This window comes from Dromiciops gliroides, chromosome 3 (assembly GCF_019393635.1).
Source record: "Dromiciops gliroides isolate mDroGli1 chromosome 3, mDroGli1.pri, whole genome shotgun sequence".
In the NCBI taxonomy this organism is placed as follows: Eukaryota; Metazoa; Chordata; class Mammalia; order Microbiotheria; family Microbiotheriidae; genus Dromiciops; species Dromiciops gliroides.
This window is the reverse complement of record NC_057863.1, coordinates 96,041,267-96,063,209: the sequence shown is the minus strand read 5'-3', so window position 1 is coordinate 96,063,209 and position 21,943 is coordinate 96,041,267. Positions and strand designations below refer to the sequence as shown.

Here is a 21,943-nt window from a genome sequence, read left to right as displayed (position 1 = left end):
CAATCGACGCTTTGGAAAATGCCCACTTGCCTAAAGAATCCAGACCTAAAAGTTCTTTCCCTGAGGTTGAAGGGAAGTAAACAGTACCAAGAAACAAGTTTTCCCCTCTTTCCTCACTGTCCTGTATAACCAGACATCTAAACATCAATAGCTTTTAGGCACGGGGGCTAAATAGATGTAGGAAGACTGTTTGTGGGTCCTGGACCAAACAGGGAGGGAGGAGAGTGTCTTTCTTTGCCCTGTCCCCTGGATCTTGGTATGGGAACTAGTGCTCAAGTTGCAAGAAGGAAGTTAGAGGAAGGGAAGGTAGTGGGAGGGGAAGGGAAACTGGGCTGGGCCAGGAGGGGCTGCCCTGTGGGTGTGAAAGTGTGGAGATTGAGGGGAGGGAGTTGAAATGCCCATCACTTTGGGGCGCATTGGAAAGTAGCACTTCCACCCCACTCCTAGTGGAGCCTCACGCCTCCCTGACCAGTAATGGCAGAGAGTTCGGACAAAGTGCCCATCGCTCTAGCAGGCCCAGAAGACGTGGAGCAGTGTCGTCCACCCGTGAGTACCGCGCCCGGAGCGCCGGGACGGGAGCACAAAGCCAGCCGGGCCATGGTGGAGAACTGGCTGGGCGGGCGCTTCATGCAAAGTTGTGTGTGACTCTCCGCTTGGGGTTCGGTATCGGCCTGAGCTCGAGTGTGCACGGGGACCCTGTGGGTGCATGGGAAAGCCATCGGCTAGACCCGACGGCACAAATGCCTGAGGAGGGAGGGGGATCCATGTACAAGGTGTGTACCTTATGCGTGGGGGTGATGGCCTGTGCAGGCTCTAAAGTGCACGAGTGTTCGTGGCTAAGCTCAAACTTGCCCCACATCCCATTCAGCAGGCAGTGGGTATGGAGGAGTTGGAGGGACTGAAGGGAGCCCCTGTGGAGTAAAAGGTGGGCGGGGGAGGCCACTGCCGCTGAGCCCCGGGCCCTGTGGCCCCTCGACCCCTACCAGGCTCCCCGTGCGGTGCCCCGGCAGGCGAGGCACAGTGGGGAAGCTGTCCCTTCTGCCCTCCCCGTCCCTGTCGCCCCTCCGTAGGCGTACACAGCGGTGGCAGTGAGACCCTCCAGCCCAGGGCGGCTGCTCAAGGTCGGAGCCGTGGTCCTCATTTCGGGGGCGCTGCTGCTGCTCTTCGGGGCTATCGGTGCCTTTTACTTCTGGAAGGTGAACGACAAACAGGTGAGTCCCAGGGTGCAGCGGCCAGCTGGGCGCGAAATCTTTCTTGCGCCGGGTCCGCCTGGTGCGCCAGGTGTACTAGGAGCCCAAGGCACGGCGGGATGGGAGGTTCCCGCAGGGGTGGTGGGAGAAGGCCCAGCCTCTAGCTCAGCTACGCCCCCGAGCCACCCCTGGGAGGAGCCCCAGGGGTTTGCTTGGGAAGCTGACGGGCACAGCTCCCTGCCTTAGTCAAATTCCAATATTAGATGAGTTTTATGGTCTTAGGGTAATTCATGAGCATTAAAAGAAGTGCAGAAGAAATGAGTGTAATGGAAAGAGAGCTGCATTAAGACCTAGGCTCAGTATAAAAACAAAAACAAAAAGACCTAGGCTCTGAGATTCATTTGCTGTATGGCTTTCCCTAAGTGACTTAATTGCTCTTGGGGCTCTTTCCTCATCTGTAAAATGATGGGGCTGAAGCAGATCTCTGAGTTCTAAAGGGTTCTGATTTTTTTCTAGCTCTGAAGGATTATGATCCTAAGGAGCTACATCTAATGTGAAGAAATGGACTTTCCAAATATTAGCGGATTGCTCCAAGTGTCTTTGAGGGGAGCAGCCAGAACCTTTCAAGGCAGTTTCATCTGACTTTTGCAGCAACTTCCCCTTCTCCCTCAAAAGAAGTGTAGGAAGAAAATGCAAGGTCCTTAAAGATGTTAAATAATATTTAAAAATCAATTCTTCCTTTGGTTTTATAGTATATGTTCCACCGAACTGCCTGCCTCCCTACTTCATTTGCATACAAATATTTTCGCTGGAGTTTGAAAAACAAAATTGTTTCAAACTTGGCTTGGAAGAGTTCCTTCCAGTGTGTACTTTAAATTAAGGGCAAAAATTTTGTTCGCCCATGTAAAAAGGGGGAGGGGGGTGTATCTCGATAACTATTGGACGAAGTCTGACTTGAGCTTATTTCTAGTAATGGGGGGGGGGGGAGTGAGTCCCATCTCCATCCCCAGCACATACAAAGGACTGTTTCTTAAGCATTCTCCACAGAGGATTTTTTAGTTCTCTGCTCCTGCTTCTTCACTCCCTCCTCTTCTCTGGATCCCTCTCTATTTCCTTTTCCCTCCTCCCCCTCTCTGGGGAATTCAAAGCATGAGCTAATTCCAGTACTTAGAGAAAACGGTGCAGAAAGCAATTCAGCCATTTTGCACCTCACATCATCTTCTACAGACATTACACGATTTGTATTCTTAACTCCAAGGCCTAGTGCAAATAAGCAAGCATACCAGATATCATCAAATCTGTTATAGGGGCCACATCAAATTTAAAAGCATCATTCTGTAAAGATGAGAATGGTAGTGTTTAGTGTGTATTTGAAGTGTTTTATTGTATTTGTATTTTAAATGTAAAAACTGGGCCATTTGCTCTCATTTTAAAGCAGCAGTTCTGGACAGAGGGATGGAATTCAACACATAAATCTCAACCAAAAATTGAGTGTTTAGATTGTCTCCCCTTTGGGAAGCTTTATGATATTTGACTATAAATTCAAACTTTTAGATGAAAAGAGTAAAGAAATAAATATCCCAAGTCTCATTGTCATATCATGATAAAAATAACTGGCTTTTACGTTGTTGGGTGGTGCTATGTATCAAAACTAATTATGCCACTTGGTGCTTAATTATTTAAGAAAAACATTTCTAATTCACAAGATTCTAAAATGAGAGGATAAAGGATCATATGCAGTAAGTGAAACTTATTCGTGTGTTGTTTCATCACAAGTTGATTAATTTTTGTTTCATGAAAAGAATGCTAAGAATACACAAGAAGAAGTGCATAATTGTCAATAATAAAAGCCACTGTTAGCATTTCCAGACCAGCCGGAGCATAAAGAGAATTATTGTGTATTCTTATGCTATCTTATTTCTGCAAAACCCTCACTGGAGCCTTATATACTTGCAAATGTATATTATGATATGAAATGTATATGTATGATATGAGAGATTTTGAACAAAATACCCAGTAGAGTCAAATGACCATTTTCAATTTCCACATTTCTCAGATCCATCCCTTCCTCTCTACACACAAAGCTATTACCTTAAAATCAAGCCCCTCATTACCTTAGTCTTGCAATATTGCAATAGCGTCTTACTTGGTTCCCTGTATCTAGTATATACCCCTTCTAATCCATCCTCCACACAACTGCCAAATTGATATTCCTAACACACAAGCCTGACCATATCATACTCATGTTCGAGAAGCTTCCAAGCTCCCTGTTGACTCTAAGATGCAGTACCAATTCCTTTTTTTGGCCTTTGAATCCCTGCACATTCTGACTGCAACTCATCTTTCCAGGATTTCACCGCCTACTCAACATTCAAGCCAAACGGGCCTTAGTGATGCTCCCAAGTACCCTGTATCCCTTTTCCCATTTTTTGGACATTGCAAAGGCCATCCCTGAAACCTGGAATGCTCTCCCCCCCACCCTCCTCACCTCTTGGAATTCCCTACAGGACTCAGTTGAGGTCACTACACAAGGTCTTTCCAGATCCCTCAGTTGCTAGTGCTTCACTCTCCCAGCCCCACCTAATTACTTTGTATGCTGTTTACACTTATCTGTGTACCTATTAGGGGAGAGAGACAGCACCCCAATTTCCCCATAAAATGTAAACTATTGTGGGTCAGGCCTCCTTCATCGTTTTGTCCTTATGCTGCCAGTGCCTGGCACATAGTAGGCACTTTATGATAACTTAAATGATTTCTATGTACAGAGAGATGACTGTGTATTGTGTAGCATATTTTTCAGTTTCAGGTCTCTTCCTATTAACATAATTTTAACAATCCAAACAAAATATAATCAGGAAGATGCATCTGCTGCTTTAAAAGACATGCTAAAATTTAAAAGATTATCCATACCACTGCTCCCCTCCAATGGTATGGATAAGTGAAAGTTTACTAGAATTCACCTGTGGTCCTTCTCATATGGATCTCTTTCCTAGATTTATGCCACTTTAGTTTGGATTAAATGGTGTCTTGGATGCTAAGGAGTGTTTAGTCTCAAATATGGACTTATGCATACTGAAATAAGCTAGAAAAAAGTGGGCAAAACTGAAAAAAGTGGCAATCCTCTAGGTATGGAACATCAGGCCACCCCACCTCACTTAACAATAGTAGCAAAAGATAAGAAATTTAGATCCTTTCTTCACAGAGTGGTTTGGGGGGTGGGGGGTTGAGTGATCTTTTTAGTTACAGCAATCAAATCAATCTTGTATTGTATATGCTTTATTAAAAGCACCTATTTGCATTTTGGAAGGCACCATATTCAACAGTATTGGGGCAAACAGGACAGTTCATTGTCCTTAGATAGCAACTGCTTTAGCTTCTAACAATGAATAACTTTCAGCATTAAGTCCAGAGACCCCTCCACTGGAGCCCAAAGCCATGTTTTTATAGCCCAACCCTTCTTGCTCCTTTATCAACTGCTACTCATACTGGACTCAAGCAATCTGTTGCTAAAACCATAGCTAAAATAAGATATGTACAATAATGTAATGTGTAAGATAATATATGTAAACTCTAAAGCTATATAGATGTTGCATCATTTTCTGGATCTGATTGTTATTGTGGTGTAAGGAACCCCGCAATGGGAAAACTTGCCATAAAAACAGATCTGTAACTGCTCTGCAACTTATCTTGAATTTCTTGGGGAACCTGAGAAGTTACTAACCCAGCAGCACCCAAATAGTATGTGTCAGAAGCAGGATTTTAACCCTGGGCTTCTAGAACCAAAAACCAGCTGTCTATGAAGCCATGCTGTGTCTCTTTATCATCCTATGTTTTTATAACGATTATTAATACCTCTCACCTCAATTCTACTCATGTTATTTGTCGGAGCATCAGTAAATGCTGATTCAGCAATTGAAAAGAACCAAAGCTCACTGGTAGAAGTGAAGCGTGTGTGTGCATTTATGTGGTTTACAGGACCAACAGGAAGTGTGAATGAGAAACATTTGAGCTGAGACCCCCAGACAAAAAAAAAAAATGTACCCTCCGCTCAAACTGCTGTTGTACCCATTCAAGTTTCAGTTTCTTTTGTCACCAAAGTATCACAGATTAAAACAAGGGATCTTAATCTCCTTTAGTAGCCTGGTGAAGCCTATGGACCCTTTCTCAGAATAACGTACTTAAATGCAAAAAATACATGGGATTATAAAGGAAACCATTATATTGAAATACAGGGTGGGCCAAAAGTCACAAATATTTAATAACTCCTTTATTGTTTGTTTTTAATTTACAATACCATAGCATCATATACAGTACACATAGGAAATGAATTTACATTACATGTGAAAAATCAAATCTCATAAATGGCAAAAAATAAAGAAAAAATAATTTATCAGGCCCCTTCGTGACTTTTGGCCCACCCCTGCATAAGTAATCTAACAAGAGCCCTTGGATTCAAATGAAAGCTTCAATGAATTCCCTTACCATACCTTCTGTGCTCCCGATAATGAAGAATGTAGGGTCCCTTAAGGGCCAGAGTAGTTTCATTCTTGTCTTTGTATTCCCAATACTTTCCACATAACAGGCACTTAATACACTGGCGGAGGTGGGTTGTTGTCCCTTCTGGCTCTGCCCTCCTTTAAAACCCTTTAAAATCCAAGTCATTGACAGAAAATGGGTCTAGAGGAAAGGGATTTGCCCAAGGTCACATGGCTCACAAATGGTGGAGCTGGTGGGATTCAATCCTAGGTGCATCTGACTTCTCATTTAATACTTGCTCTGATACACCAAGCTGCTTCAAAAGACTAAGTAAAAAAAAATATTTTAAAGAAACACATAAGAAGATCCAGGAACATTTTCTTTATGATGCTTGCTAATTCATCAAAGAAGAGTCTGGGCACCAATTCTGTCTGCAAAAAATAGGGGATGAATGTGATTGCTAGTTCTATTCTAACAAAATGACATGTAACAACACAATCTGAATGCCTTGGGAGTTCATTATAATGAGATATTCCCTGTACTGGTCTAATACAGACATGAAGATTGACCTTGCTTAAAACAAATGTGAGCTATTTAATCCGTGGTTCTGTAAAATCCTATATATTCTGTATAACAAGCTCTAGGATTCTGTGATTCTTTAAAACACACCAGCAAACAACATTTGTTAACCCTCTCTCTGTATTACTTAATTAAAACCTATTCTTGATTAAGCCACTACTGCTATTAAAAGCTGTTTTTCCCCAATACAGCACATCCCCCCGGGCATCCCGCCAATACCACTTCCCATTCAGCTGGAAGGGGGCAGAACAAAAGACATTCTAGATTTTTAAAAAGAACTGCATTGAGGGATTAATGTGGATGAGGTTCTATCATAAATACATGTATAACTATTAACAACAGATGTCAGGGGCCTTGGAAAAATGAAAGTCATATTGTATATTAAAGAGCTAAAGAGCCACTGATTGCTTTAAAAAAAGTACTAACTCCTTATGTTCAATTCCAGATTTACAATGTCCATTATACCATGAGTATTAATGGAAAAATACAGGAAGGATCAATGGAAATAGATGCTGGGAACAACTTGGAGACCTTTAAAATAGGAAGTGGAGCTGAAGAAGCAATTGAAGTTAATGATTTCCAGAATGTGAGTAGATTTGACTCATTTCAAAGATTTAATGATTCACTCCTTTTGGATTCTTCCAGTTCAGGCAGAAAGAAGTAGCATTTCATATACACAATCCAAGCAGTAAATATGTATTTTATGGAGAGAATCTGTTATCAGCTTAGACCATAAGCCTGGATCTTTAAAAAAGCATGAATCAGATGCTACAGCTCTACTAGTGTTTTCTCCTTTTTTAAAGCCTTCCACAGCTAATGCTGTTACCTGACTGACTGACTCCTCCAATTATCAAAGAATTAGCTCAGTGGAGTCATCATGCTATGCAACTAAAAGCAGCTTTTTATTTTCTCTTCATCCTGTTTCCAGGCACTTGTCTGATTTGATAAACTGGGGGAGTGATTGATGTAATTTTGCTTCTTTTAACTCCCTTTGTTTTATGACCTTAATATTCCTGCTTGTTTAAATTGTTTGTTTAAAATCCCTGCATGGATTTGAGGAGGGTACAGAAAAGTGAGGGGAGAGAGAAAAGGGGAGGTACAAGAGGGAAGAAAAGGGAAGAACTGAGAAGGGGAGGAAAGAAGGGAAAGGAGAGGGAAAGGGGGGGGCAACCTTTCCTCCCCAAAGGCATTATCCCCTATAGCTTGTTTTATTTCAGTGTAGACCACTGCATAGTGTAGACCACTAGATAACTCATAGTATTGGCCTCTGGTTTCCTGTCCCTGGTTATATACTTAAATGCCTTATTTCTCTCCTCTCTGTACACAAAGGGCACTAATATTTGAAAGTGAGGGAACCTCATAAAATCTGTCCTAGATTAACTATAGTCAAAGTACACTCTCCTTACAGATAGCAAAAATTCATTCTTCATAATGTTGCTTATGTTACATACTAGCACCATCTTCACAGATCTCATATAAATAGTTCATAACCTCCCACAAATTTATTTAACTATGGCCTATAATTTAGACTTTGATTCCTTTACCCTGTAGTGAGAATTCCCTAAATTCAAATCAATTTATTATGGCCCTGACTCTAGGTTCTCAAAGACTGTGCTAACAGAACAAAGCTCTGGAAGATTCTAGACTGGAAGGGTTTCAATGGTTATGAGCAGTGGTCTAAAAGATGAACTTGGCTATGTCTGGAAAAGGTTCCTCACTAGGGTGGTGTCAGATTGATCAATTTTTTTTTATTACATTCTGGAAGACCAAGTGATAAGGGGGTTTCAAGAGTCATCAGTGGAGGGAGTGATCTATACCATCCTTGAAGTACTTAAATAAATAACCATGGTTGTAGTCTAGGATTCATCACTTTGGACCTCTACTCCCCAGAAAGTATACCTTTTTTAGGTCCTCTGGGACCTTATTCTTTGATCAAAAAGGAAAAAGAAAAGGGAAGAGAGAAGGAAAATGAAGAAGTGTATGAGTAGGGGCAGCTAGATGGCACAGTAGATAAAGCACTGGCCTTGGATTCAAGTTAAAATTCAGCCTCAGACACTTGACACTTACTAACTGTGTGACCCTGGGCAAGTCACTTAACCCTCACTGCCCCACAAACAAATAAAATCATGTGGATCAAGGGACCACAGAGGCCACCTGGTTTAACCCCTCATTTTGACAATCAACTGAGGCCTAGAGAGTTTACATGCCTTATCCAAGGTTATGTAGCAGGATTTGCACCCTACCTTAGCATGCAACCCTTCTCTGAAGCTACTTTCTCTGGGAATATAATCAAACCAATACTGTTATTGCTACTGGAAAGTCTATTAGCTCCTATATCTCCATTTATAGTCCCTATAAATTCCCAAACCAGTGCAAACCTCCCAGTCCCTTCTCCCCAAAAGTGTCAAACTGTCTGCTTTAGAAATGTTAAATTACAGGCAGGAACCATATGGCTTTTGTATTTGTATCCCTAGCACTTGGCACGAGGCAAATGCTTAACAAATGATTTTTCATTCATTTATTCCATTTATTCAAGAAGAAAAGAATAGGTCACATTCTTGAATTTAAAGTCTGCAATTGCTCATAACCTGTGATATAGGGAATAATCTTTCTTTAGCTTTCATCAAACATTTGGAATTTCATGAATTCTGTTCTAAGCTATGCAACTTGTTTTTAGCCATGAAAACAAAACATCATAATAAACTTAAAATGCTGGAATCCATCACCCTCAACTAAGTATACAGACTTACCCACTAAACTTGAAAGGTCAGTCACGGTGACTTAGCCACAGCTATGGTCTCCAGAGCTGTGAGCTTTGTTACTGATGTGATTCCTGAGGTTAGTAAATGAACAAAGTAAAGTCACTTTGGGAACAGGGTGTGGAGGCTGATAAAGCTAAAATTCTAGCTAGTCTGTCTAAAATATCTAATGAGTGGTCGCCAATAAATTATAAGCTTTAGCAAGAGTTAGGCTTTTTAGCATTTATTAAGGAGAATAAGAATTTGGTAAAGAGAGAAGAAAAGGTCTAGATTCCTATCTATTAAAGGGAGAGCGCATTTCTAGCTCCCTTCTCCACTAGCGTCCTCAGGAAAAGAGAGAGAGACTGAGCGCCAGGCTCCCCCTTCTTCCTCCAACCCGCAAACATCACTTCCTGATGCCAAAGAAAAGACCCATGGTTTTGCCCTCAGAGACGGTCGCCTCATGGCGCAGCTTTACTACAGTAAGTCTCCAGCAGGTGGCGTCATTCCAATCATTACAGGGCAAAACAAAAAAAGTTCTTGGGAAAGATTTCAGGAAATACTTAAGTATCTGGTCTTAGATGATGTAGTTTATTTACTCTTTTATCTCAAAGCCTTTTGGAAAGATCCATAAAAGACAGTTAAGGAGCCATTCTTCAATTATGATGATTTATTTGCTCTTTAGTCCTCCTGTGGGATATGTCTGAGACTTGGGCCTGGCTCCTTAGGGGTAGAAGAGATGATGCACAAAATAAACAGCAAGCAATAAGGTTACATGTGATAAATGCAAAATTAATGATACAATGTGCTATAGGATTCAAATAGAGGGAAAGATAACTCCTGGTTATTGTAATAGGGTTCTGGGCAGGCTTCCTGGAGGTGGTATCTAAACTCAAAGTTTGAAGATAAACTTCAAATAGAGGATCAGATGGCATATTAAGACATACTGAATTATAGGTAACCAACCACCAGTGATATTTTTTTTTTGGTTAGGGCATCACTGGAATCCGTTTTGCTGGAGGAGAAAAATGTTATATTAAAGTCCAAGTGAAAGCTCACATACCTCAGGTGGATGCCAAGACTAAACAGAGCATCAGCTCAGAACTGGTAAGTAGCAACTTGCTGACAAAGTAGAAAGAAGCCCAATTCCCAATAATCTGTGGTAAAAACCCTTCATCTTCGATCTCCTGCTCTTAGAAGACTGGAACAGAGGTCAGATTTCCATTTCTTCTCTCATGAAGGAAATTACTGTTTTTGTTTCTGTGGCTGAAAAATTATTGCTAAAGATTCCTCTTTCATAATGCAATCTTTTCAGGTGATCATGCCAGGGGCAGAGTGAGGGGAGTATCTTAAAATACATGATGATTCCTGGCTCTTAAAAGCTATGAGCAAATGGCACCTAAATGGTCCTTCCCCATAAATTTCACCTCTTGGACCCAGTTTGGCCTGTAGGTCTATGTAAAATATGTCTGATCCCTCTTCCACACGAGAGCTTTTCAGGCATTTAAAAAGTTATTTTCCCCTAAGCCTTTTTTTTTAATTCTATGAAAAATCTCCTCAGTTTCTTTAACTATTCATGCTATAAAAATGTCTTGCAATCCTTTACCTGCACAGTCACTGTCCTCCAGATATGATGTGGTTTGTCAATGTCCATATTAAGATGTAACATAACCAGAACTGAACAAAATATTACAGATATGGCCTGAACAGCATATGACCATATTATCCCTCTTGTTCTGGACATTATAATTCTATTAAAGAAACCGAAATTGCTTTTCAGAGTGGAAGAAAAGGATATACTGAGGGGGGCGGGGGGAGCGAGCAAGGAACAGGAGGGGAACTGACAGCTACATCATATTGATGACTGGTACTGAGATTACAGTCAACTAAACCTCCAAGGTCTTGTTCATACAACCAGTTTCTCCTGTCCTATATTTGTGAGAACCTGCTCCCCAGCTGTCACCTACTAGCTAAGCCCAAGCATGGGCCAATGAAAAAGCCAATGAAAGTTTGGGAACACTACTGTGTACGCTGGCTTCCCTCTGGGTAACAATAATGGTAGTTTGACAACTCTTTTATGAACTGTTCTAAGCTCATCCATGGACTGCACTGATAAGCATAAACTGCAAAACAATTAGTTTTAGATATTTTAACACACCCCACCTCACCTCCCACCAGAAATAATATGGCGCACAATTTGGATAAAAATGTAGCAGACTTTTATGCAATCTGTTCAAGTAGATTTTTCTACAAACTTTGCATAACTTTTAAAAGAAAGGGGGGAATAGACATAAGGAAATGAATATGATGTAGAAAGTAATGACATCAATAATAAAATACTGGTTGGGGTAACCTAATCTAAGTTGAATAAAAACATTGATTGAGCAGTAGTTTTCCACAGTAACGTGAAGTTATTATAATTCTGCCATAAGCTCAGAGGGAAAAGTGTAAATGAAGTGTTGCTTTAGATTTTTTAAAAATGGAAAAAAGTGTTTTGATACTGCAGATGAATAAATACATGAAAGGAACAACTTGGCAAAATAAATTTGTCTCCTGTGTTATCAAACCATTCTCAGGAACCTGCTATATAAGAAAATCTAGAGTTTAACTTTAAAATCTCACTGGTGTGCTTGATGCCACAGACATCTGAAATATGTTTTGCTACAGCTAGAAAATGTCAAAATGGTTTATGTTAAATAATACTCTGAACTAAAAAACATTAAAGAACCAATCATTTGCTTCTCCCTCCTCAAGCTCTTTGAAACAACAAAAAAAAAACCTGCAGAGTTGGTCCTATCTTCAAATGGGAGCTGGGGGGAGGCTGGTTCCTATATCTTTATTAGAATTTTGGGGTCCATTCAATTGTTTTTCCTCCTAAAGAGCTTGAATTACCAGCACCTGATTAGCATAAAACTAAAAAGCAAATAAATTTAATTTTCAACTCAGGACCCTGGCTTTTCTTTGTGGGAACAATCACAACAGTCTAAAATTCAAAGAAGCACCTCTCAATGGCACACTTCTGAAGATTATGTAAATGACCACAAAAAGAAGCCAATTTTTGTAAAAGGCACCTGGTATTCATTTCTCATGAAGCTCATATAAAATTTAATAATCTTACAGGAACAAATGAATCTTAATATGTCCATGCATATGTAAAACAATCCATTGTCCTCTGCTAAACTACCAGTGCATTTTGTTTTAACTGCTCACAGGAAGGCAAGCTCATGCCAGTTAAATTTGAAGAAAATTCTCTAATCTGGGTAGCTGCTGACCAGCCTGTTAAGGATAACAGCTTCCTGAGTCCTAAAATCTTAGAACTTTGTGGAGACCTCCCTATTTTCTGGCTTAAACCAACACACCCAAAAGGTAACATTTTAATTTTCAGATGAACACTACTTAGAATTCTTCCTGTTTTGTATCAGGATCCGTCAAGCCACTCCACACTAAGCATAACAAAAATGGGCCAATTAGAAAGATAAATCAAGATGGATGGACAGACCTTAATAATTAGCAGGCTAGAAAAAAGAGGAAATAAAGACATTGTAACTGAGCATTAATGGCAGGGAAATGAAAATGAAGGAGGCTGAAGGAAGATATGACTATATTCATTACCTATCATTTTCATTTAATAAGTTTATTTTTTTTCTTTAGCTTTGCCTCTGAATCTTTGCTGTTTGTTCATTTCAATTTTGCTCTTCTGCCACTGAAGCATAAAATCATTGTTCATGCATAGAACTGTGGGAAAGCCTCAAGATGTTCAAAGTATATGCAAGGACTCATCACACAATTTAAGCCTTAATCACTGAGTCTCAAATCTTAGTTTAAAAAAAGAAAAGAAACAAAGAAAGATTCCATTTAGGCAGGTACAAAGCTGTAAATGAATACTTATCACAAGGTCCATACCTCTGGCATTACACTTGGTTCATCTTTTGGTCCTGGCAAAAGCATATCAGTCTAATAATTCTGCATTTATGTGTTAAGTATACACACCATAATAGTATTCCAGGGTCCAACAAATCTACTTTGGGGGTAAGGAGCAGAATTGTCATTTTATTGGTGTGGGAAGTTCCTTCCAGCTTCTTAGTAACTGAGTCTCAGCAGAGTTGTCAGGGGGAACTGAGAGGTAAAGTGACTCATTTGCCCAATAGTTACAGTGTCAAAAGCAAGACTTAAACTCAAGTATTCCTAACTTGAAGGCCAAGCCTCTGCTATGCTACTATATAACATGCTTAATTCCATCAATATACAACTAAACACAGTGGCTCTTTAATTTCAGCATCAAATCATGTTTTTTTAATTTAAAAGCCAAATACCAAAATTATAATTTTACATATATATGTCACATATGCATATATGTAATATCCATAAACACATACACATAAAGTATTAATAAGAAACCCCAAAAAGGCAATATGTTGCCATTAGTGTTAGTAGAGATTCAAATTAGTCACCAAATGTCTTAGAGAATGATCTAGAGGGGGCAGCTAGATGGTGCAGTAGATAAAGCACTGGCCTTGGATTCAGGAGGACCTGAGTTCAAATCCAGCCTCAGACACTTGACACTTACTAGCTGTGTGGCCCTGGGCAAGTCACTTAACCCTCATTGCCCTGAAGAAAAAAAAAGAGAGAGAGAATGATCTAAAAAGGATCAAAAAGGGAACAAAGCAAACATATGGACCTCACTAAGTCCTAGGGGCCAACAAGTTCTCCTTATGCCTTATTAACCCCCCTTTTCACTTCCTAAGTACCTTCAAACAAGTAAAACCAAGCACAAGTTGGAGTAGGTTTGGCATTTCAAGCCCAGGTGGGTTTGCAATGAGTAATGTTGTCTGCTGCCATTAATTTTATCTCGAGGTACTGTGATAGTAAAATATCAACACCCACAAGATGGAATGAAGCATATTTGAGAGGGCCCTTGGCATAGGGCAATGATACTCAAGAGTTGCCCAAGGAACCTTAGAAGTCCTAGAGACTTTTTCAGGGTATCTGTGAGATCAAAACTATTTTTTTATAATAATACTAAGCCCTTTTAATTTCTAATATGGTATATATCAATAAATATAACCCATATAAAGAAAAACTTGGGGAAGGGGAGGCACAATAATTTTTAAGAGTGTAAGAAGGGAAACAGCTAGGTGGTGCAGTGGATAAAGCACAGGTCCTGGATTCAGGAGTATCTGAGTTCAAATCTGGCCTCAGACACTTGACACTTAATAGCTGTGTGACCCTGGGCAAGTCACTTAACCCCCATTGCCTCACCAAAACAGAGAGAGAGAGAGAGAGAGAGAGAGAGAGAGAGAGAGAGAGAGAGAGAGAGAGAGAGAGAGAGAGAGAAAAGAATGTAAGTAGGTCCTTAGACCAAAAAGTTTGAGAACTGCTGGCACAGAAACCAGAGTGCTACACTTTCAGGAAGGCCAGCTATTTAAGTCTTGCCTCTGAATCTACAGCATCAATAAAGTCTGTAATTAAGGTGATTAAGGTCTTTAGCTAGAGGACCTATGATTTTTGGATTGTGAAGAGTCACAATATAGAGGGTATAAAAGCATCCCTCTTTAGATGCCTGACTCTCTATGGTAGAAAAGAGCAAAGCACTGGACTTGGGAATGGGAACAAATCCAAATTTAAATCCTGTCTTTGATTCTAATAACTCTGGTCACTTAATGTGAGATGCAATTTCTTTATTTATTAAGTGGAGATAATAATACCTGTCAAATCTACCTCATGACATTGTTTCAACCCCAACAATCCAATCCAATAAACATCTATTAAGTGTCTACTATGGGTCACACACAGTGCCAGGTACTGGAAATACAAACACAAATTTTGGAGATGAGGTATCAAGGGAGAGGGAAGTGCCAAGGATGCTCTGAAGGTTATGACCTTAACTGAGAGGAGGCACTGGAGGCACCCTCAATAGAAAGAGGGAAATCTGGAGCAAGGCTGAATTTAGGAAGAAAGGGAATTCTCTTTTCGAGATGATTGAAATATATAAAGGATATTAAAGTGAGTACCTAGCAGGCAGTTACCATTCAGACACTTCAGAATTGGAGCTCAGAAGGGAAACTGTAGCTAGAGGTAAAAGAATGTGAGTCATCTGACCCCATGGAAGCAAATGAGATGAACAGGAAACAATAGAGAGAGATAATGGCTCAGGATAGGGCTACTATTGAATGGTATCCACACTAAAGGAGGAAGATGGTGACTGAGCAAAAGTGAGAAGGAAAAGCAAGACAGGTAGGACCAAAATGACAGAATCTTTAAGTTAGATGGTCATCTTTAAATCAAAGGCCATCTAATCTAACCTGTACCTGTTGCCTCTTCAAGAGAATGAACAAACCTCGTAATGAGAAGTTTAGGAAGAGCAGTAGGGAGTGAAATCAAACAAAGGCTTGAGAAGCATGTGGGTAGTAAAGACATCAAGAAGAGGGAAGGGGAGGGGGGCAGCTAGGTGGTGCAGTGCATAAAGCACCGGCCCTGGATTCAGGAGTACCTGAGTTCAAATCCAGCCTCAGACACTTGACACTTACTAGCTGTGTGACCCTGGGCAAGTCACTTAACCCCCATTGCCCTGCAAAAAAAACAAAGAACAAAACAAAACAAACAAAAAAAAAGTAAGAAGAGGGGACAAGGAGTAAGCAGAACAGGGAGAAAAGAGGGGGGAAGGAGTAAGGGAAGATAGGGGAGGGAGAAAGAACAAAACAATGTGAATAATGGAAGAATTCTGGAAAAGGGAAGGGAGAGAACTAAGGACACATTCAGGTGGGGAGGAGAGACAAGGATAAAGGAGTGGATAAAGATGTAAGAAAGATTTTGAAGTGTGGAGGACAGATAAAGGGGCACTCAAAGGACCTCAGCTTTCTCAGTAAGATGGAATTGAGGGCATCTTCTGAAGGGGTGGTGGTGAGAATGGCATTAAAGACCACAAAAATTTAGAACCTGTGTTGAGAGAACCAGGAAAGAAAAGGACAAAGAGTCAAGGAAGTCAAGGGTGGAGTTGAATTGGTTAAATAGGGGTCAAGACTGAAAATAGGAAAGTGAGGTCAGAGCAGTTGGATTATGAGAGCAGGCAGGGTTGGTGGGAATGGAAGTTGTTGAAGATAATGTATGTAAAAGAACTTTGTGAGCTTTCAAGTGATATATACAAACTGATTGTGTGTGTCAGCTATTACCACTATTACTAATAACAGTATCCCAACAAATCTCTGAAATCAAGTAGTACACACTTCCTTGTTCCTGCATTTTTTAGATTAACATGTCTGGGTAACAGAAACTCAATCAATAGGGGGTTCAACAAACCACACATCATGAGCCACACACAGTTATAGTGGGAGCTGTTTAAAACCTGCTTTAGTATGTTTGAACTCTATGATTTCAAATTTTGTGACATTTTTATGCTCACTATCCACATGTCCTTCTAGAATATCAGAGAACAACTATGTTACAATGGAAACAATGCCAGAGAGATCTGACTTCTCATTTCAGTTGGCAAAGTACTAGCCATGTAACACTGGACAAGTCACTGAAATTCTTAGAATCTGTTTTCTCATCCATAAAACGAGAATAATAGTTACTGTCTCTTTCAATGGGCGATGAGATGTTTTTAAACTAACTGAATTGGGTTTGGTGAGATAAAAGATGTGAAAGTGCCTTTCAAATGATAAGGTTCTATACAAACATTAATAAGATTCACAACCAAACTTTGATTACCCTTGGTCTTGACTATCCCAGATTCTGGCATAACCATCCATAGTTAATTTTGAAAATTCTCCTAATCTCCATATTGGTTGGTAACTCATTTTGGCTGTTTTAATTCTCATTTAGGTTATTCCATAAGCTACTAATTCATTTTCCTTTTCTCTAGGGTTTAGAGCCAGAGCACACCAATGTCAACCATCATTTTAATATTTTTAAATTCACTTTTAATCATGACGAGTAATTAAAATAAGTGGCTTGAAGCTTGAAAATTAACTTCTTATGGAAGGAGCACTATCATGCATTAATATCCTTTTAAAAAACCATATTGATGATATTCACCATCATACATACTAGGGAGCTGACATTCTCTCTGAAGGGTAAAATTTTGAAAAGTTTTAGAAACACAATCAATTAAATGCCATTTTCATAATCATCAAAGAAGAAACAAGTTTTTCAAATACCTAACTGAACTGTGACCTTCTGGTTCATTTTCATGTAGAAGCAATAAAATTTTAACTTTTTTTTTAAACTAAGGAAATAAATTAATAAATGTCTCTTTTTGCAGAAAACCAAAGAGAACGAAGAGAAATTGTTAGAAAAATTCGTCAAGCTACTACAAGAAGAGCAAACAGTGGGCCACAGGGTAATCCAAGCTCTGGAAGGCCAGTAAATGAAACAAGGCCCAGTGTTCAGGAGGATACAGAACCCTTCAATCCCGATAATCCTTACCATGTAAGTAGTTATGTTCAGGTTAATACAGCACTAAAATAATGTTTCAGCATATGTACTCTGAAAGAAGCATTTCTTTTTCCTGACTTAGTAATAACTTTTAAAATACAGGCCTGTAAAAATGAAGACCACCCCACCTTCAATCCCCCTATACAAACCTTGTCCATGTATAGTAAAGTCTTGATAGCCCAACAGAAACGTTCAATTAACCTATATTGGTTTTCTGCACAACACTTAAAAGGAAAGAGGCAAATGTAAGAATCCATTCATGTTTCAGATTTTGTTTTAGAAACAAAATCCAGGGGCAGCGAGGTGACGCAGTGGATAGAGCACCGGCCCTGGAGTCAGGAGTACCTGAGTTCAAATCCGGCCTCAGACACTTAACACTTACTAGCTGTGTGACCCTGGGCAAGTCACTTAACCCCCATTGCCTCACTTAAAAAAAAAAAAAAAGAAAGAAAGAAAGAAACAAAATCCACCAAGGGTCAGAACACATTTTGGTCAATCTTTTCCAAGGAACTTTATCTAACTGATCTTTGTTCCTCTGTTTATTGGATGCACCAATTCTAGCATTTTGAAGTCAACAGTTACATTTAAGATCTTGAATTTGGATTCATTTGTACAGCCTCTTTTCCTCAGTGATTTGAGGCTCAAGGAGTATTTTTTTATACCCAATGCTGAAATGACAGAAAGAGGAAGAAGTTATAACACTTCTCTAGGATCCCTACAGAGAATTACAACTCGAATTATTATAATTAGTACCCATCTGTCTCCCCCCATTAGATCATTGGGTTCCAAACTGTGCCACCTAGGGACTGGGAGCCATCCCAACAAGAAATCACTAGGTGTCCATGTCCCACAGAAACTAAACTGGCAGCAGTAGATTCTTTTTTGTTCTGTGTGTCTGTGTGCTTAATGATCCCTGAGAACCATATTTCATTAAATGTAGGAAACTGTGATGTAGCATTTTCCCTCTTCAGTGACAGTTTTGTTAGGTGGAGTTTTCATGAAATCAGAAGGAATTTTATGTAACTTTCAAGTTTTTCCTTTTTTTATGGGGGCAGGGGAAGAAATAAGAGTTAAGTGACTTGACCAGGATCACAGAGCTAATGTCACATATCTGAGGGTGGATATGAACTCAGATCCTTCTGACTCCAGGGCCAGTGTTCTCTACCCACTGCATCACCTAGCTGCCCCTCAAGATTTTAAAAAAGATGAAGACCCTTCATATTAGCTAACCTACACTGATTTCAAGATTGAATTCTGAAACCATATGCACAAAGCTAACTTTACATCCTAAAGAAAATACTAATCATTCTTTTCTTTTACAGCAACTAGAAGAAGGTGAAGGCATGACGTTTGACCCACGACTAGATCATGAAGGCATCTGCTGTATTGAATGCCGGAGGAGTTACACTCACTGCCAGAGAATCTGTGAGCCTTTGGGTGGATACTTTCCATGGCCTTACAATTACCAAGGCTGTCGATCAGCTTGCAGAGTAGTCATGCCCTGTAGCTGGTGGGTGGCCCGTATCTTGGGTATGGTGTGAGATGGTTTCCTATCCTAGATACAATAACTAAGGCAAGAAAAAAATGTGATGAAATGAGGAGATTACAGCTAAAGAAGTGTGGATATTCTCCGGAGTTGGGGACATTGAAGTATATAGTCATGTGTCATAACTAGGTCATTCTAGACGCCTTTATATTTTCTACTGCTTTAAATTTTCGATGATGCAAAATATATTTTCTCCCAACAATGAGAAAAATTCACCAAAAGGGCAATGTGACACCAGAAACACACATTAATCTCTTTCTCTTTTGCTGTGCAATTTGGTCTGTCAATAGTACAGTTTGTTTATAAATATCACCATCTCTCTGTTCTGAGATACACGTGAAAAGTTATGTAGTTAGTCTAAAACTCAACTTCTACATTTGGAAGTACATTTCGAACCAAGTAACTGACCAAAATAAATCACGAGTCAAGTTGTCCCCATTATTATTCACACCAAGTTTTCATATTGTTTTAAGACAGTCATAGCTCATCCATTTCCAGCAAATATGCTCCATAGGCTATAAAAATGTAAGAGAGAGAAGAACCAAAAGAAACTGAAAGAATAAACTGTAGAATGGAATGTGCTCACATAAATGCTATCTATGCATCTCAAAGTGGTGGCAACATGGGAAGTTCTTTATAGAGTATGGTACAGAATGCCAAAATCTTTAAACATCATCACCTCAAAGAAAATATCTTTAGGATGAACATAGTCAAATTTAACCAAAGGCAAATCTTTCAAAGGGTGGGGAAGACAGGCAGAGAGAACTCTTTATCAAAATTTAGAAAAGCAGATAATCAGATTTTTCAGCCTGCTTCCAATAAAGGGTCACCAGGAATAAGGAAAGTTAGTCATTTCTACCTTTGTAGTACAAATCAGGCTGCTAGAGTAGTCCAATTATTAATAAAATCCCTCACTTGGTAATAGGGCTAGTGCTGTTGCTTGGAAGATATAGCCTAGGAGGAATAACAAATATCTTTTGAAATTAAAATATTTCTCTAACGAGAGCATGAAGAAATTTTACAATTTTTGACATTTAAGTTCTGAGTGCCACAATTTTAGAGAGCTATAAAAATACTTTTCTAAAGAAAAAATCAAAAGTTGCTTTTCGGGAGATTCATAAATATGAGCCGAGGAAGGAGAAAGGAAGGTCATCATGCCCTTGAAACATCACTAATCTCTCAACATAATAATTCTGAATAAACCATACTTATTTCTGATGTGAAAATACTTATTTTTAATAAATTACACATTTCTGCCAACAAAAGTATATAAAAATACTGAAATATTTTTACCTTTTTCTTTCTAACTTGGTTATTGAGTCCATGTTCACACACTTGCATTCAATGAAATGGGACATGAAGCACTGCAGCAAGTTGGTTCTACAGAGGAACCAAGAGGAAGCAAGAGTTTAAAACAAAAATAAAATATGTACTGCTTTCTGTCTTGAGTAGGTGAGAGGAAAGGGAGGGAAGGGAGAAAAATTTGGAACTCAAAATTTTATCAAAACAAATGTTGAAAACCATCTTTACATGTGACTGGAAAAAAATACTATTAAGATTGGGGAAAAAATCTGTACAGTTAGCATATTCTCAGGCAATAGAGAATCTTTAAAGAATGTAATGTTAATGGACAATTAAAAATAGTAAAACACGCTCTTCTCAATGGTTGTCATTCTATTATAGAAGACATTCTCAAATGATATACTTTGTCAGAAACTACATAAAGTAATAGAAATAACTTAAGATGGAACCGTCTAAGGAGTTGAAAAATCATTAAATACAAACTAAAAGAACATCATCTGGGGACAGCTAGGTGGGGCAGTGGATAAAGCACCAGCCCTGGATTCAGGAAGACCTGAATTCAAATCCAGACTCAGACACCTGACACTTACTAGCTGTGTGACCCTGGGCAAATCACTTAACCCTCATTGTCCCACCCCATCCCCAAAAGAACATCATCTGTGTCAGAAAACAAACTACGTATCTAGGAAAATGGAGGGAAGAGTTAGAAGAGAACTAGGGTTGGGTTCAAATCAAGAAAGAGAAAGGGGGGCAGCTAGATGGTGCAGTGGATAAGCACCGGCCCTGGATTCAGGAGTACCTGAGTTCAAATCCGGCCTCAGACACTTACTGGCTGTGTGACCCTGGGCAAGTCACTTAACCCCAATTGCCTCACCAAAAAAAAAAAAAAAAAGAGAGAGAGAGAGAAAGGAAGGGTATCTATCTACCTGTGTTGGGGGAAATGAGGTTCAGGGAAAGGCAGGCTTTTGCCAGGGTAGGGTGAGATCCTAGGAGCACTTGGAAAGAATATGTGATAAAGGAAAGTACAGGATGTATCAGGATAGCAGTGGGTTACTCTGAATGAGATTATACTATAAATGAAACTCATTGTGGTAAACTGTTATTAGTCAGTGATCTTAATTGACTATTTACCAGTCTTTTATAGTAGGGTGAGAACAGGCAGATCAAGAACAGGGACAGAAGTGACAGATCACCATTGCTGCCAAGATGAATAGAAAGAGGTACAAAAAGAGAAGGCTGCGTATATTTTACTAACTTCAAAATATTTATAACTTTGCCTGAGATGGGCCCTGTTTCCCTTTACTGCCTAGCGTAAGAAATCTTGTAATGCTGCTACAAATGTAGGCATTCCTTTGGTTTGTTGTTTTGGCTTTTTTAACTTAGCTGATAAATCCTAAGGGATCTGTTCATCGAAGCATACAAAAGTTCCTCTTAAATGATACACTTTGTTGTGATATCTGCATTGGAATCAGACTCAAGCTCAGAGATCACCTAGTCCAACATCCCCTCTATAGCTTTCTTGACAAGATGTCATCAGATACTCATCACCTCTCACCTGGGCTACTCCAAGTCTCCCAAATGGTTTCTCTGCCTCCAGTATCCTCCCTCTATCAATACATCCTCCACTCAGCTACCAAATTGATATTCCCCCAAAGCAAGCCACTCAGTAAGCTTATTAC

General features: G+C 39.6%; 1 protein-coding gene across 1 annotated transcript; it reads left to right on the top strand.

The window, feature by feature from the left end:
- The first annotated feature begins 346 nt into the window (after positions 1-346).
- Positions 347-20,776, top strand: CNMD (chondromodulin). The gene is made up of 7 exons (XM_043998424.1): positions 347-546; positions 1,071-1,211; positions 6,691-6,831; positions 9,977-10,090; positions 12,196-12,349; positions 17,244-17,410; positions 18,739-20,776. Exons 1-7 carry the CDS (start codon positions 475-477, stop codon positions 18,955-18,957), a joined length of 1,008 nt encoding a protein of 335 aa, XP_043854359.1. The 5' UTR covers positions 347-474; the 3' UTR covers positions 18,958-20,776.
- The last annotated feature ends 1,167 nt before the right edge of the window (positions 20,777-21,943 follow it).

Bases quoted from the DNA above. Each gene is read 5' to 3' on its own strand.
- CNMD (XM_043998424.1), top strand. From the start codon at position 475: ATGGCAGAGAGTTCGGACAAAGTGCCCATCGCTCTAGCAGGCCCAGAA. The intron at 1,212-6,690 runs GTGAGTCCCAGG...GTTCAATTCCAG, and splicing joins GGAAGGTGAACGACAAACAG to ATTTACAATGTCCATTATAC. The intron at 17,411-18,738 runs GTAAGTAGTTAT...TTTCTTTTACAG, and splicing joins ATCCCGATAATCCTTACCAT to CAACTAGAAGAAGGTGAAGG.